The sequence below is a fragment of the Podarcis raffonei genome, chromosome 13 (genome assembly GCF_027172205.1).
Source record: "Podarcis raffonei isolate rPodRaf1 chromosome 13, rPodRaf1.pri, whole genome shotgun sequence".
In the NCBI taxonomy this organism is placed as follows: domain Eukaryota; kingdom Metazoa; phylum Chordata; class Lepidosauria; order Squamata; family Lacertidae; genus Podarcis; species Podarcis raffonei.
Window position 1 is genome coordinate 11,637,038 of NC_070614.1, and position 14,969 is coordinate 11,652,006.

At 44.9% G+C, this 14,969-nt stretch overlaps 1 protein-coding gene across 3 annotated transcripts in view; it reads left to right on the forward strand.

Moving 5' to 3' along the window:
* REEP1 (receptor accessory protein 1) overlaps positions 1 to 14,969 on the forward strand; it is a 69,480-nt gene that overhangs the window by 33,102 nt on the left and 21,409 nt on the right. For 2 of the 3 annotated variants that reach the window (XM_053361834.1, XM_053361835.1), the window contains exons 3-6: positions 430 to 506; positions 4,827 to 4,947; positions 6,901 to 7,014; positions 11,981 to 12,167. In XM_053361834.1, the coding sequence (XP_053217809.1) occupies positions 430 to 506; positions 4,827 to 4,947; positions 6,901 to 7,014; positions 11,981 to 12,167 (499 nt within the window). Of the gene's footprint in view, positions 1 to 429; positions 507 to 4,826; positions 4,948 to 6,900; positions 7,015 to 10,190; positions 10,242 to 11,980; positions 12,168 to 14,969 lie in introns of all 3 variants that reach the window. The other variant, XM_053361836.1, reaches the window with a different exon arrangement.

The window sequence follows — 14,969 nt, forward strand, 5'->3', positions numbered from 1 at the left end:
CATAAATTTCAATGGGTTGTCCTTACGTAATACTTAGCTGGATACCACCCACAGAAGTCTCAAGAGTCTTCATGTCTGTTAAGGGTATGAGAGCGCTCTAAATGTGTGCTGTGGATGTGACCATAGTTATTGTGCCAAATGACCCTTGTTCAAATCACTCTTTTTCATTTATCCCTAAGCTGAGACATTTTGGTGCCCAAGGCAGAAAATCTGAAGGCACCTGTGCCTCATGCTTACAGAGTATATAGTAATAAAAACAATAATACTGGTGACTCAAAATTTGCCGCCTGAGGTAAACCAACATGACTTGGCCCAATGGTAGGACTGGCCCTGAGGGAATGAGGCCTGGGAGAAAGAAGCAATACCCACAATTGTTAGGAAGTGCTAAACGAACATTTGCTTATAACCATTCTTGTGCTTTATTCCTAGGTAAAATGGATGATGTATTGGATCATATTTGCACTCTTCACAACAGCAGAGACATTCACGGACATTTTTCTTTGCTGGTTAGTATCCCGCCCAGATGCTTCCTTCCCTCCCTCCCAAAAAAACAAAAGCAGGGAAAAACAAATGTTTTTGAAAGGAGCAAAAGTTCAAGATAATACTAGACGTTGCTCAATAGCACCAGGCGCACCAGGTGCTTATCTTAGAAGCTGGACATTTCCTGTCAGAAATGCCACATTAGTGTGGTACACGAGGGGTTTGGGGTGCGTGTTATAAATTGGATGGGAAATGCTGTGCAGGGAAATGGCTGCAAAGAGTTTAATGTGATGGGTCTGCTATAGTGAATGGGAAGCTGCAAATCCTGCTGCCACATTTGGCTCTGAGTACTGGTACTGGAGGCACGGTACTTGGGACACGGGTGGTGCAGTGGGTTAAGCCACAGAGCCTAGGACTTGCTGATCAGAAGGTTAGCGGTTCGAATCCCTGCAACGGGGTGAGCTCCCGTTGTTCGGTCCCTGCTCCTGCCAACCTAGCAGTTCAAAAGCACACCAGTGCAAGTAGATAAATAGGTATCACTGCGGCGGGAAGGTAAATGGCATTTCCGTGCGCTGCTTTGGTTTGCCAGAAGCGGCGTAGTCATGCTGGCCACATGACCTGGAAGCTGTACTCCGGCTCCCTCGGCCAATAAAGCGAGATGAACCCCAGAGTTGGTCATGACTGGACCTAATGGTCAGGGGTCCCTATACCTTTACTGGTACTGGAGAGCACCCAGCAAAGTGGGTTGTGGAGGATTAGTTTTAAAAAAGGGCAAAGCAGACAAATTAAAAGTGCTCCACTCTGAGTGTAGTCATATGTGGAAGAGCATAACATTTGTCTGAGGCCGAATCTAGTTTCAAGAATAAAAACTGAATCTATGATAAGAATAAATGAGAATGGAACAAAGAGGATGCAGAGTGCACACAGTAGAGAGAGGCACAGAAGATAGAATCTCCTCTCTGCCATCGGCAAACTCACTAGCGTTGCCCAAGGATGGTCCACTGTTGCATCTTACCATTCTTCAAGGCAAGAGCCCTCAGTGATGATTGTGGTGGAATGAAGAACTCAGATCATACTGTGGGGAGAAATAGCCAAACCAGCCCAAGCCCAGCTACTGGGAAGGAGATGCCCACCACCTTATTGCATCCCACTTGTGGCCAGATTCAGTAACCAGTCAGGGTGCTCTCTTCACAGCCACCCTTCATTCTTCTTGATCCATTGACCTCCCAGGTGGGTGGGCTGGCAGTGACAAGGGAAGTTGGAACAGAGCCAGAAGGAAGAAGAAGTTGGCTGGGCCTTCTGGCTCATGTGGTGATCAGAGTTCCCCTTCTGACATAGCTGCAGTACACTTGTGTGTGCTTGCTTGCATGAATATGTGCTAAAAGCGTCAAGGAAGCAGGCCCTTGACTTTTCATGCCCCAAGCTTATAGTATTAGTTGGCCTTGGGAAAGTCATGGCAGGCTGTGGTGGAAGAGGAGGTGCTTGTGGGGAGGAAAGTGGGAAGAGAACATGAAGAATCTGAAGTGGAGAGCAAGCAGGTTGCTGGCACTCGTTTGGCTGCAGGAATTGCCAGAGGGAGGAATACAAGGCGCCATCTTAGGGACTCCACTCTGGATTTCTGAAGGGTTTACTCCCTAGCCTTTTCTTCTGCCAAAGATATCCTGCAAGGCAGCAGAAGTTTAGGGCCAGAGCTTTCCTTCTTCTAGATGGGCTACCTTCCCAGGTTGAGCTGGTAGACGGAAAGATAAGGATAGGACTCTTGAAGAAGGAGGCAGAGAGGAGGGAGAAAAGGCGCAAACAAGGATAAAGATGTGCTTTTTGTCTGTGTGCCCTGTTTTCCATTCCTTGTTTGCCTGTACTTATTGAGTTAGTTTGTTCTCCCACCCATAGACCTTTGAGTTTATTGGTGTGGTGGTGGAAACAGTCCGTGAAAACCACCACCAGCTGAACAAACTGGAGCTTCCTGTTTTCCTGCTCTTTCAAGCATGAGTTGAAGGCCTCCCAGATGCTGCTGGATTATAATATCCATCAACCCGACTGTGACCATTGGCCACGCTGGCTGGGGTTGGTGGGACTCCGACATCAGCTGCAGGGCCACATGTTACCCACCCCTGGCCTAGAGGAAGAATTTAACAGCCCTGCAGAATCTCATATATTTGTTTTTGTGCTGAGGTGCTTTGGCTGTACATTAGGATGTATGGAAATGATTTGTTGGCTTCCTAGACCTTTTAGAAATAAAATAAAAAATGTATGGCAGGTCTGCAAAGTCAGTCTAGCACTCGCAGAGGAGAGAGCTATAATTTAGATGTGTTATGAGACTCTGCAGTTGCATCATCAGCCAAGAAGGCCTGAATTGCTTAGAAGAAGAAAGAGAGAAATGGTGCTGTGAGGAACCTCGTTTCGTTGTTATTTGAGTGGGGATGGAGAACAGTATGAAGAGATGACTGAACTTTTGAGATCAGTTAAGGGATTCTTGTCGGGAAGCGGGTGGTGCCGTGGGTTAAACCACAGAGCCTAGGACTTGCCGATCAGAAGATTGGCGGTTCGAATCCCCGCGACGGGGTAAGCTCCCGTTGCTCGGTCCCTGCTCCTGCCAACCTAGCAGTTCGAAAGCACGTCAAAGTGCAAGTAGATAAATAGGTACCGCTCTGGCAGGAAAGTAAACGGTGTTTCCGTGCGCTGCTCTGGTTGGCCAGAAGCGACTTAGTCATGCTGGCCACACGACCCGGAAGCTGTATGCCGGCTCCCTCGGCCAATAAAGTGAGATGAGCGCCGCAAACCCTGAGTCGGCCACGACTGGACCTAATGGTCAGAGGTCCCTTTACCCTTTACATTTAAGGGGTTCTTGATTTGTCTAACAGAGTTAAAGATATCAGCAAAGGGGAGGGGGAAAGGGAGAAACTTCTAAAACAGGCATGACCAACCCTCCATCAACCACATGGGCATGGCTGAAGCATGAAAGTGGGTGCAGCCAAAATAGGCAATGTGGAAACCATAGTTCTCAAAGTTGCCTTCCGAAAGGCTTTATTGTTAAGTTGTGGGTGAACGTATCAGACGACACAGCAATTCTTCAAACAGCTCTTCTTTATTCAGATGCCAGAACAGAACTGAACTGAGGAGTTCAGTCAGCCTGCTTATATAGAGCTCCAGAACAGCATAACTGTTGCAACTTTCTAAAACTATCCAATCACTGAACATCACTTTCGATCCTTCATTTGCATACAAACTATCCAATCACTGAATGTCACTTTCGATCCTTCATTTGCATACAAACTATCCAATCACTGAATGTCACTTTCGATCCTTCATTTGCATAACTATCTACAGTATCCCCCTGCTGGCCCAGGGTGAGAACTTCAGTACATAACATTTCTTATAAGCTGTTTTACACTATTTTAAATCCTTTTTGGGTATCCGTCACTAAATTCGTGGGTTAGCCCCACCCCCGCTATAAATGCATTTGGTCGCATCAGCAATTGGCCACATAAAACAGCAACCGTAATGCTGCCTTTGAAAAGGAACAGGTCAGCACTTTTTCAACAAGTGTCAATGCAGCTATCCAAGAAATTCACTGGCAGTATATCCTCCTCTAGTTCCTGTCTCTCTCTCTCTTAAGTGGAAGGATGGTTGCACCAAAATGTAACTTGGCACTCCAAGATTATTGTTTTTAAAGTAATGCTACCATATTTCAAAACCAATGTAATATACTCCTATTTTTGACCTTTAAAGCCCTTCACGGCCTAGGACCCTTGTACCTACGGGACCGCCTCTCCCAGTATGCCCCACGGAGAGCCTCAAGGTCCATAAATAGCAACACCCTAGAGGTCCCGGGCCCTAAGGAAGTTAGATTAGCTTCAACCAGAGCCAGGGCCTTTTCAACACTGGCTCCAGCCTGGTGGAATGCTCTGTCTCATGAGACCAGGGCCCTGCAGGATCTGCTTTCTTTCCGCAGGGCCTGTAACTGTCTTAAGTTGTTCCGCCTGGCCTTTGGCTTGGAGTCAATTTGATTCCCTCCCCCTCTTTCTTTTTTCCTTTCTCCTCCTGTGATGAGGCTGCATTTTAATGTTGTAATGTTGCATTTTAATCTTGTTTTTAAGTTGTATTTCAATCAACTTGTTTTATTATTGGTTGTTAGCTGCCCTGAGCCCAGTCTTGGCTGGGGAGGGCGGGGTATAAATAAAATTTATCATTATTATTATTTTGTATATCTATATCTCTATATCTGATGTGCTAGATTTTCATCCTGGATTATACTCTGATTGTCAAGAATGTTGATTCTTAAATGTTGGAGGAGGCCTAAATGTACAAATTTCTGTGGGTAAATATGCTCTTTTCTTTTCCTGCAGGTTTCCATTTTATTACGAACTCAAAATAGCTTTTGTAGCTTGGCTATTGTCTCCTTACACAAAGGGCTCCAGCCTCCTGTATAGGAAATTTGTGCACCCTACACTGTCCTCGAAAGAAAAGGTAATTGCAACTGTTTCTCACGACTGTAGTTGGGGGTAGTGATTATTGCAGAAGAACAATTTAGGCTGCAATTCCATCCATACTAATCTTGGAGTAAGCTCAGTTGGGCTTGTTTCTGAGTAGATATGTCTAGGGCATATGTCATTTTCATGTAATATTTCAATTTTCTGCTATTCTCTCTTGATAAGGTGGTTCTTTCACCTCAGCCGGTTTTTTTTATCTGGTTTGTGTTGCTTTGCAAAGCTCAGAGCTGCTGAATCCAAATCTACTCATTTCTCACAAATTACTATAAACATCATTACTGAACAAATTGTCCCTACTGAGATGAGGAAATGATGGTCAAATGTACCTGGAGCTATTGGACTTAAACACTTTGGGGTGGTCTGGTAGCTTGGTTTCTAATAAAAATAAAGTATCCACAGATCGTTTTATTAGTTTAATAAATGTGCAGGCCACCATTCAAAATTTCTCCATGGCAGCCATTTAATAGAATTAAAAACCACATAAAATAACATAATTATAAGCATAATAACATATTTCAGATCCTTGTATATCATTAATTAGTTTCGATATATCACAGCCAACCGGTAAAGCTGTAAAGAGCTTAAGACTAGGATAGCTCAAAGACCAGCTCATTTCCTATGAACCAACCCATAGACTGAAATTCCCTTTTAAGGTCTTGTTATATGTTCCACCACCAAAAGAGGTTCATTTGGTGGGAATCTGACAGTGGCTTTGGCCTGGCTATGGACTTCCCTCCCAAAGGAGGTGCAGCTAGCTCCATCCTTTGTGACATGCAAGGCAGGCGGTAAAAACATCAATATTCCTTGTGGCTTTCAATATGATTGGAGATTTTCAATTCTGCTTTTGTTTATTTTGATGGTTTAGTCATAGTTTTTGTCACCTGAAGGTGTTTGGTTTGGCTTTATTCTTTTATGTAAACCGCTCTGGGCCCTTAATTTTTTATTTATTTATAAATAAGCAAACAGCTTGGTAGATGTGAGTATCAGCTTTGCCTCCAGGGCAGGTGCCAAAACCTCTTCCTCAAGATAGGCTATAAGATTGCTCCTTCTCAGACTGGGCCTCAGCCAGGCTTGGGAGAATGCAAAGCCCCAGAGGTAGCCTTCTGATTTACCTGTATCTATACAGGCCCCAGGGACGCTTGTGGCACCGTGGGTTAAACCACAGAGCCTAGGACTTGCCGATCAGAAGGTCGGCGGTTCGAATCCCCACGACGGGATGAGCTCCCGTTGCTCGGTCCCTGCTCCTGCCAACCTAGCAGTTCGAAAGCACGTCAAAGTGCAAGTAGATAAATAGGTACCGCTCTGGCGGGCAGGTAGATGCCGTTTCCGTGCGCTGCTCTGGTTGGCCAGAAGCGGTTTAGTCATGCTGGCCACATAACCCAGAAGCTGTACGCCGGCTCCCTCGGCCCATAAAGCGAGATGAGCGCTGCAACCCCAGAGTCAGTCAGGACTGGACCTAATGGTCAGGGGTCCCTTTACCTTTATACAGGTCCCAGGCTCTCTCTCATGGTCAGATTATTGGCAAACATGTGATTCTTATTTTTTTAAAGCCGCATTTAAAGTGTGTCGGTTCTAATGCTTACAATATATGGAAAACATGAATGAGGAGAGCTGAATTCTTTCTCATCTTACCTTTCCCACACTCTGTTGCTTCAACAGCAGAGAGGGAGAAAAGAAGTTAGCTTCGGCTCCCCTCACCTGCACACCCTTTTGGAATATAAAAATCCCTCAACACTTTACGTAGTAACTGGGGAGACACATGAATAAACAAGCATGGCTGCCCTTCTTGCAAGTGGTTCGACCCAGAATTGTCTCTGAAGGTGTCTGAAGACAGAGAATGAATGCAAAAGAACTTTTGAGGAGCCTGGAGGCGAAATCCCTTTCGACTGTGTTTTTATTTTATTTATATTTTTTTTGTCTTCCATGATAGGAAATAGATGACTGCCTAGTCCAAGCGAAAGATCGAAGCTATGATGCCCTGGTGCATTTTGGGAAGCGGGGGCTAAATGTTGCAGCCACAGCTGCTGTGATGGCAGCTTCCAAGGTAACCAGTGGGATAACGAAGGATACAGTGGTTGTGTTAACATCACAAGTCTATGTTCCTAGCCAGTGGCAATCAGTGCCTCAGACATAATGCTCAGGGCAGAATGCTCTTAATTTTTTAACTTTTTATGTACAGACCTCTTGTGACTAATAAACAGAGGCAGACTATAGAAATCTGGAATTGTGCAATCTTGGCACCACCTGCACTATTTCAAGCAGGATTAACCACTTTATAATCAGTCCAAAGGAATCCTCGGAAATTCAGTTTGTTAAGGGCGCTGAGAGGAGGCCCCCTTTCCCCTCACAGTGCTACAACTCCAAAAATTACCTGGGAAGAGGGTTTTATTGTTAAACCACACAGGGAATTGTAGCTCTGTGAGGTGAACAGAAGTCTTCTAACAATTATCAGTACCTTTCAGAAACTACACTTCCCAAGATTCTTTGAGGGAAGCGATGGCTATTTACAAACATCCCAGAGTCTCATTCAGACTTCTACTGACTTGTCCTTTTGGATAACTGGCAGCAAAATTTGGATTTAGGGTTAAAAACACGTACAATGAGTTTACTAGGCTCAGAAATAATAAAGAGATATTTTACAGAATGTAGCCCAAATGGTACACAAATCCAACCGAGAAACACTTGGTTCTTTCAGAAACTGGAATCGATCATATGAACTCTTGTCTAACAATACTGGAGTATTAGTTAATTGATACAACTGAATTATTTTATTAAGATTCACTTATTGCACGTATTTATTAGTAATGACCTCTTACAATTATTGCAATTAAATATGATACAACTGTGGTCCATTAAAATGGTCCCCTGCTGGCATAAAGGAGAGTCTCCTCTTAATATGGCCACTTTGTCCCTTTGGCAAAGGGTGTTCACGCTTTCAAGTTATGAAACCTCAGGAAACATTAGTTTTAGCCTGAGATGTGGTGCTCTTTCTAGTCAATATTGTCAATGTAAAACAGAGAGACATTGTCACACCGAACAAGCATTCTAGGCAAGGTTGCTTTTGTCTTTTTGATTTGCAGACTCTGCAAATGCAAAAAATTAATCTGAAAAATTTATGATACGAGGTAGAGGGCCTAAGGGTGGGGAGCATTTTTTCAGGCAGAGAGCCACATTCTTTTCTGGGCAACCTTCTGGAGGCCACATGGCAGTGCTGGGTGGAGCCATAGTTGACAGTGAGAGGATCAACGAATGTAAACTTTGACTAGTAGGCTAGCCAATGAAGAGGGTGGCCTGGGGAGTCTTGAGGGTCACATATAGTAGGTCTTGAGAGCTGCTTTTGGCACCTGAGCTTGAGATCACATTCATCCGGTGCTATACCAGCTTCACTGGCTCCCGGTGGAGTACAGGATCAGGTTTAAGGAGCTGGTTTTAACCTTTAAAGCCCTATACGGCCTAGGACCCTCGTACCTATGGGACTGCCTCTCCTAGTATGTCCCACAGAGGAACTTACGATCAGCAAACAAAAACATCTTGGAGGTCCCAGGCCACAGAGAGGTTAGGCTGGCCTCAACCAGAGCCAGGGCTTTTTCGGCTGTGGCTCCGATTTGGTGGAACGCTCTGCCACAAGAAATTAGGACCCTGCGGGACTTGACATCTTTCCGCAGGGCCTGCAAGACAGAGCTGTTCCGCCAAGCCTTTGGCCAGAGCACAGCCTGACTCCCTCCTCTGGCAATCTTCACAGAACGCTACCCAATGGTTGCCATCAATTTGATTTGAAGTAATTTTTTAATGAAATGATTTTAAAATCTTGTCTTATTTTATTGTTGTTAGCCGCCCTGAGCCCGGCTTCAGCTGGGGAGGGCGGGATATAAAGAAAATTTTATTATTATTATTTATTATTATCCCTGTTAATAGATTCGCCACTTGACACTGTGTTTAAGCTTTTTGTGAATTGTTACGAAGTGGAATTATGCTTTCCTATACGGAAGCAGTTTGAAATTCTGGCCACTTCCAGGTTGCCACTATTTTGCGGGTGGGATTCAGTGGCATACTGGCAAATTCAGGTTGCACAGTCAAAGTGAATTTGGCCCTCCTGCTCCCTCCCCCAAAATGTGACTTCTTGTAGGGAGAGGAAAATGCACCGAAAATTCTGTGGTGATACTTGTTTGATGTGACATCTTACAACATCCCTGCGAACAAGGTGCTTCCTTCCCTTGCTTCCTGTGTCACTCCACTGCCGCCACCAGAGAAGCTGCACAGACATTGGCACCGATTTCAGGTGAGGTCTCAAGAAATCGGGTGATTTCAGTGAGATCTCGCCTGAAATTGGTGGTGGTGCCAGCGCCGCTTCTCTGCCAGATGTGGAGGCGGCAGGATGTCCACGGGGGCACCGCCTTGCGGGCTTCCTCCGCTGGAGGCGGTGGCCTCACCCAACCTAATGGCTGTGCCGGCCTTGCCTGTAAATAAACAGGTCACCTGGAAGTGACCTGATTCGGTTAGTGTTTGCAAAATGCCTGAAGGTCCTTAAGTACAGTGGTATCTCGGGATGCGAACGGGATCCGTTCCGGAGCCCCGTTCGCATCCCGAATGGAACGCAAGACGCGACGGCACGTCTGCGCGTGCGCGGGTCGCGTTTCGCCGCTACCACACATGCACGCAACGTCATTTTGAGCATCTGTGCATGCGCGAGCGGCGAAACCCAGAAGTAATGTGCTCCATTACTTCCGGGTTGCCGCGGAGCGCAACTCGAACACGCTCAACCCGAAGCGCATTCAACTTGAGGTATGACTGTACTTTATATATATATAAAGAGGTGGAGCCTCCAGTGTATTACGTTCAGCATAACTCTAAACCAGGCGTAGGCATACTCGGCCCTCCAGATGTTTTGGGACTACAACTCCCATCATCCCTAGATAGCAGGACCAGTGGTCAGGGGTGATGGGAATTGTAGTCCCAAAACATCTGGAGGGCTGAGTTTGCCTATGCCTGCTCTAAACATTCTAGTGGACTACAGATAATATTAGGCCAAGAAAATCCGAGTGCAGAGCTACGCCGCTGCCACACGAGCAACAGAACCTGGAATGATAGCAGCAAGATCACCCACAGTCTCTTAGCACCAAAGTCCATCTGTGACTTCGTTCACCTTTGCTGTGGAGTATTCTCAGAATTTCTCTGTGTCGTCATGTGTTGTCACAATGGGGTCTCTTTTTCACCTGCCAGATCTCCCAGCTCCTTCAGTTTCTCTTGTATTTGGACCTGAAAGAAGGGCAGGTAACCCTGTCAGTGTTTCTGTTAACTGCTAAACTAACCACCACGATTGGAAAATGTTGTAGCATTTATTACCAAACAACAACAACAACAACAAAAAAGTGTTGTTGTCACTATTGGGACTAACTTACAGAGTACTGATTTTGGCTTAGTTTCCCTTCTGTGGCTTTTGTGTATTCAGCTTTAAAGTCTAACTCGGGTTTTACTAGCAAAAGCAAACCATTACTTCTATTCTGATCCAAAATACAGAGCTGGGGACAGCTTTCAATGTATGGCAAGAAGATCCATTAGAAATATTAGCTTACATTTAATTGTCTGTTGTCAAAGATGGGAATGTTCATTCTTCAACCCAGCCAAGGGTGCATTCCACATACAGTGGTACCTTGGTTTACAAACTTAATCCGTTCCGGAAGTCCGTTCTTAAACCAAAACGTTCTTAAACCAAGGCGTGCTTTCCCATAGCAGCAGGGGACTCAATTTACAAATGGAACACACTCAACAGGAAGCGGAACATGTTCTGCTTCCATGGCAAAATTCACAAACCAAAACACCTACTTCCGGGTTTGCAGCGTTCTTAATCCAAGTTGTGCATGAACTAAGCTGTTCTGTATTAGATTTCCCAGGAGCACATGTGGCTTAAGAAGAAATTCAAGTTACATGAAGGTTTCCCTACTGAAGTGACTTCAGTACTGGGAGATTCAAGCATGTTTTATACCTGGTTTTAATCACGGTACCCTCAATGATCTTTGTTTAACATCAAATATCTTTTTTAATCCAAACTAAAATGTTAATCTAGATAAAAACACAGATCCAGAGGAAAAGAAGAGAGAGAAAAGAAGGAGGTAGAGAGAGATAGAAAAAGAATTGAAAGAGATTTTAAAAAATAAAGTTAAGAAAGTGAAGAACTTCTGATTCTTCATCTGGCAGCTATATATAAACATTATTCAACTCATTCACTCAATATAATACCCAGCAAGACTACTTTATGTAAACCAACATTATCTTCAGCCTTCAAACCCAAATGTCATTAATTCATTTTCTTTTACACGCAAAATTCTATGAGAGGTTTCCAATCTTTAGTACATATTAACAATGGCTTTTCTCTGAGTAAACATGCCAATTTCACTATATCGGCTAAGCTCAATAATTTTAATAACCATTCCTCCATAGTTGACAATTAGTCTTTCAATCTTTGTGCATATTAAAATCTCGCCACTGTAATCATATATTGGAACACAACCATCTTTAGAGGTACCCCTCCCCCCAAAAAAAATCACACCTCCAAATGCTGCACAAAATTTGGGCTGAATACTTTAACCCAGCACTAATATGGCAAAGAGTTAAGTACTATCTCAGGCATAAGGGAAAATAAGTCCTGAGGAAGATGATGTTGCTTTGTAAAGCAACCATCTCAGAACTGAAACTAAAGAAATTTCAGACACCTATTTCAGATGATAAAGAGTTTTGCACACCTTGAAAACATGCTGCTTTTCAGGAACGGCCTGATAAGATAAGAAAAAGATTCAGAAGGCATCTGTGCCTGTTGGAATAATAAAGAGGAATCCATTGAACATGTTTTATGTTACCTTTTCAATGTTACAATCCAGGAAAAAATGGTCTGTCTCAGTGCAAGTCTGTATGTTGCTACTAGATTTATTGTCCTCTTCATGTTCTGAAGTTGTGCAGAAATGCAATAAATTAATCGCTTAAGGTACCCCGTGTCTCTTTGTCCGTTTTCATAGGGCCAGGGCGCTCTGTCGGAGAGGCTCCGCAGCTTCAGCATGCAAGATCTCACCACAATTAGGGGAGAGAGCAGCAGCAGCACTGTGAGTCCGCCACCTCCTGCCCCCTCAGTTTCAGCGCGGACAAGCAGCAAGCAGAGTCACCCCAAAACGTCCAAAAGTGCATCAGAAAGTATTGGACGCTCAGGTCAGTGCAAGAGTTAATTTCCCCCCTCTCTGCATCGGTTACCTAAAAGGAGCAAGAATTAAGCACGATAACTGTAGAAGACTTATGGGGTAGTCCCCACATACCTCTGGTCTTTACCAAGGGGTTGAACTTTCTGCGTGGCAGCCTCTTCCCCATAGAGCTGCTTGCCAATAGAGGTTCCACAAGAGTCGTCCCTGTTCATATTTACCGTATTTTTTTGCTCTATAAGACTCACTTTTCCCCTCCTAAAAAGTAGGGGGAAATGTGTGTGCGTCTTATGGAGTGAATGCAGGCTGCGCAGCTATCCCAGAAGCCAGAACAGCAAGAGGGATTGCTGCTTTCACTGTGCAGCGATCCTTCTTGCTGTTCTGGCTTCTGAGTTTCAGAATATTTTTTTTCTTGTTTTCCTCCTCCAAAAACTAGGTGCGTCTTGTGGTCTGGTGCGTCTTATGGAGCGAAAAATACGCTAGATGCCCCCCCCACACACACACCACACAACACACCTATACCTATACACACACCCCCTCTGTTTTTCAGACAGGCCTTTCAAACCTGAGATTCTTTGCCAAACAGCTTTCCATTGATACACCTGCCATTTTTCAATGGTTTCCCCTGGTTTTCAGGATGTTTTAGCGGAATTGTGATGTTTTTGGCAGAATTTTACAGACTGGAATAAAGTGGACCTGGAAAGTGCAATCTCCTACCATATTCACCTCTAGCCCTGCCATCCTCCTCCTTTTCTGCCCATTAACTGAAGGCCCAAACTGTTCTCAGATATTAACTTTTGTAGTAAGGAAGTCCAAATAGCATGTTTCCATTTTTCCATTGTCATTCATCCCATTTTTTTGGGGGGGGGGGCTCGATGTTACCTACTACATAGTTGGATACAATATTACTGCTGCCACAAACGATGTTGGGATTTTTATGTTTGCAAAATGCAAAAATTCTTTAGTTGGATAATATTGTATTGGAGAGACATAAGGCAACTCTGTGTTTCAAATGGAATCTGTCAATCGTCACCCTAGAATCTAGGGCATGGTTATAGGACTGAGGCGACCATTTGAGCACCTGCCACTTAAAATCTAATTCAATTAGAATTAATAAAAAGTAACTTTAGACTTTGATATTTGCATGTTTGCTGTTGCACATTGTCTTACCCTATCTTATCACAAAATTTCACGCTATGGGCTTGCAGCCATCTATCTCAATATGCACTTAGCAGATCTGTAAGGGCTAGGGGGATACAGTGTCGGGCCTCTGCCTGCTCTTCTATATTTATCATGTTCAGGAGACCTACCAAAGTAATAAATTTAATCTGGTCCAATAAACAACATGCTTACCTGTTCTTTCTAAAATGTTATCACTGTTGTTCTGGGTCGGTTAGGGCTTCTGCTGCAGCAGAGCTGCCCTGAGATGTGCAGGTGAAGGGCGGTATACAAATTTTAAAAATAATAGTAATATAATGATTCATATAGTGCCCACATTGTGCTTAGGGTGGTTCAGAAGTTTCTTTTGACCAGAATTAAGGTTAAATGGGCGAATTAGGCCACAACTTTATTGAATTCAGGAATGAGAGGCATTGGCTTAGGCATTGGTCCTATTGACTATCCGGCTCCAGCCCATTTGCTGGAGACACGGGAAGGGTTAACACCATAGAGGGGGAGTCTCCTGCTGAGGCACGTCAACTGGGGGCTAGACGGCAAGAGAGGGCGAGCCCTGGCCACGCCGGCCCTAAATAGGGCAGGCCACGCCCCCCAGCCACCCGATTGGCTGGCTTTGTGGACGACGCGGCCGGGATTCCCCTGCTCTCGCGGGGGCTGAAAACCAGCCCCTGCTCATGTGGGGTGGGCGTGAAGCCCACAACCCCACCTCCTGGCCAGGTCCGGAAGTGGCTTTGCCAAGAGACATCTCAACTGAAGAACTCCAGTTGCTGTGGACTGAAGAACTTGGGGAGAAGGGTTGCTTTCTCTGTCCCTGGAATGAAAAGGAGTAGATGGTTTTGTGTTTGTAATGCAAGTTGCACTGGGCAAAACTACACGTAAATCGGACTTCCGGGTTAGCGCCATCGACTAATGGCGGATTCCCTCCGAGCTCCGGAGGGAATCGGCTCCGCAGGATTTGGGTCTTGCCGCTGCGGCGACGCGGGGACCCTCAGAAATCACAGGCACTGAAGCCTGTGAACCTGGTGACTCGGCGGGCACCATTTGCGCCCCCCCGACCCGCGAAGGAGCCTTTTTAAAGGCTTCGGAACGGGGGGCGGGGCGAGCGGCGCGGTGCTGAGAGTCGACTGCTTCTCCTGCGGAGTGAAGCCGCATGCCATGGTCGGAAAGCGCTGACTTCTTCTTGTGAACAATTGGACTTTAAAAGCAACAACCCGTGAGTAGTACGGAAATTGGATTTGCAAAGAAAATTTTTTTTTGAATTAGGCACGATCGGGGAAGGCGCAAACAGGAAGTCCGTCTCCCCGTCTTGTAAATAATTTAAAGCAAGGGCTAGTTAACTAAGGTCGAGAGAACTTCTTCTTCTTTATTGGGTAAAATACATTAATTTCACGATTTGGCAGTATAAGTAATTTTACTGGAGGATAAGAGCTAATTTTGAGAGCTGAAGTGCCACCCCCCCGGACCCGGGAGTGATCCGCGAGAGAGCCTGTTGAGGAGATATAGAAGAGTTTGACAGCTGTCAAATTAGCTGTCAAGAAGGAAAAAGAGAACTTTGTTTCTGCTGTCTCTGCTGAATATATTTGTTACAATTTGGTTATATTTTGTTGAAAACAAGGAAGAACTGATACAAACTAACTTG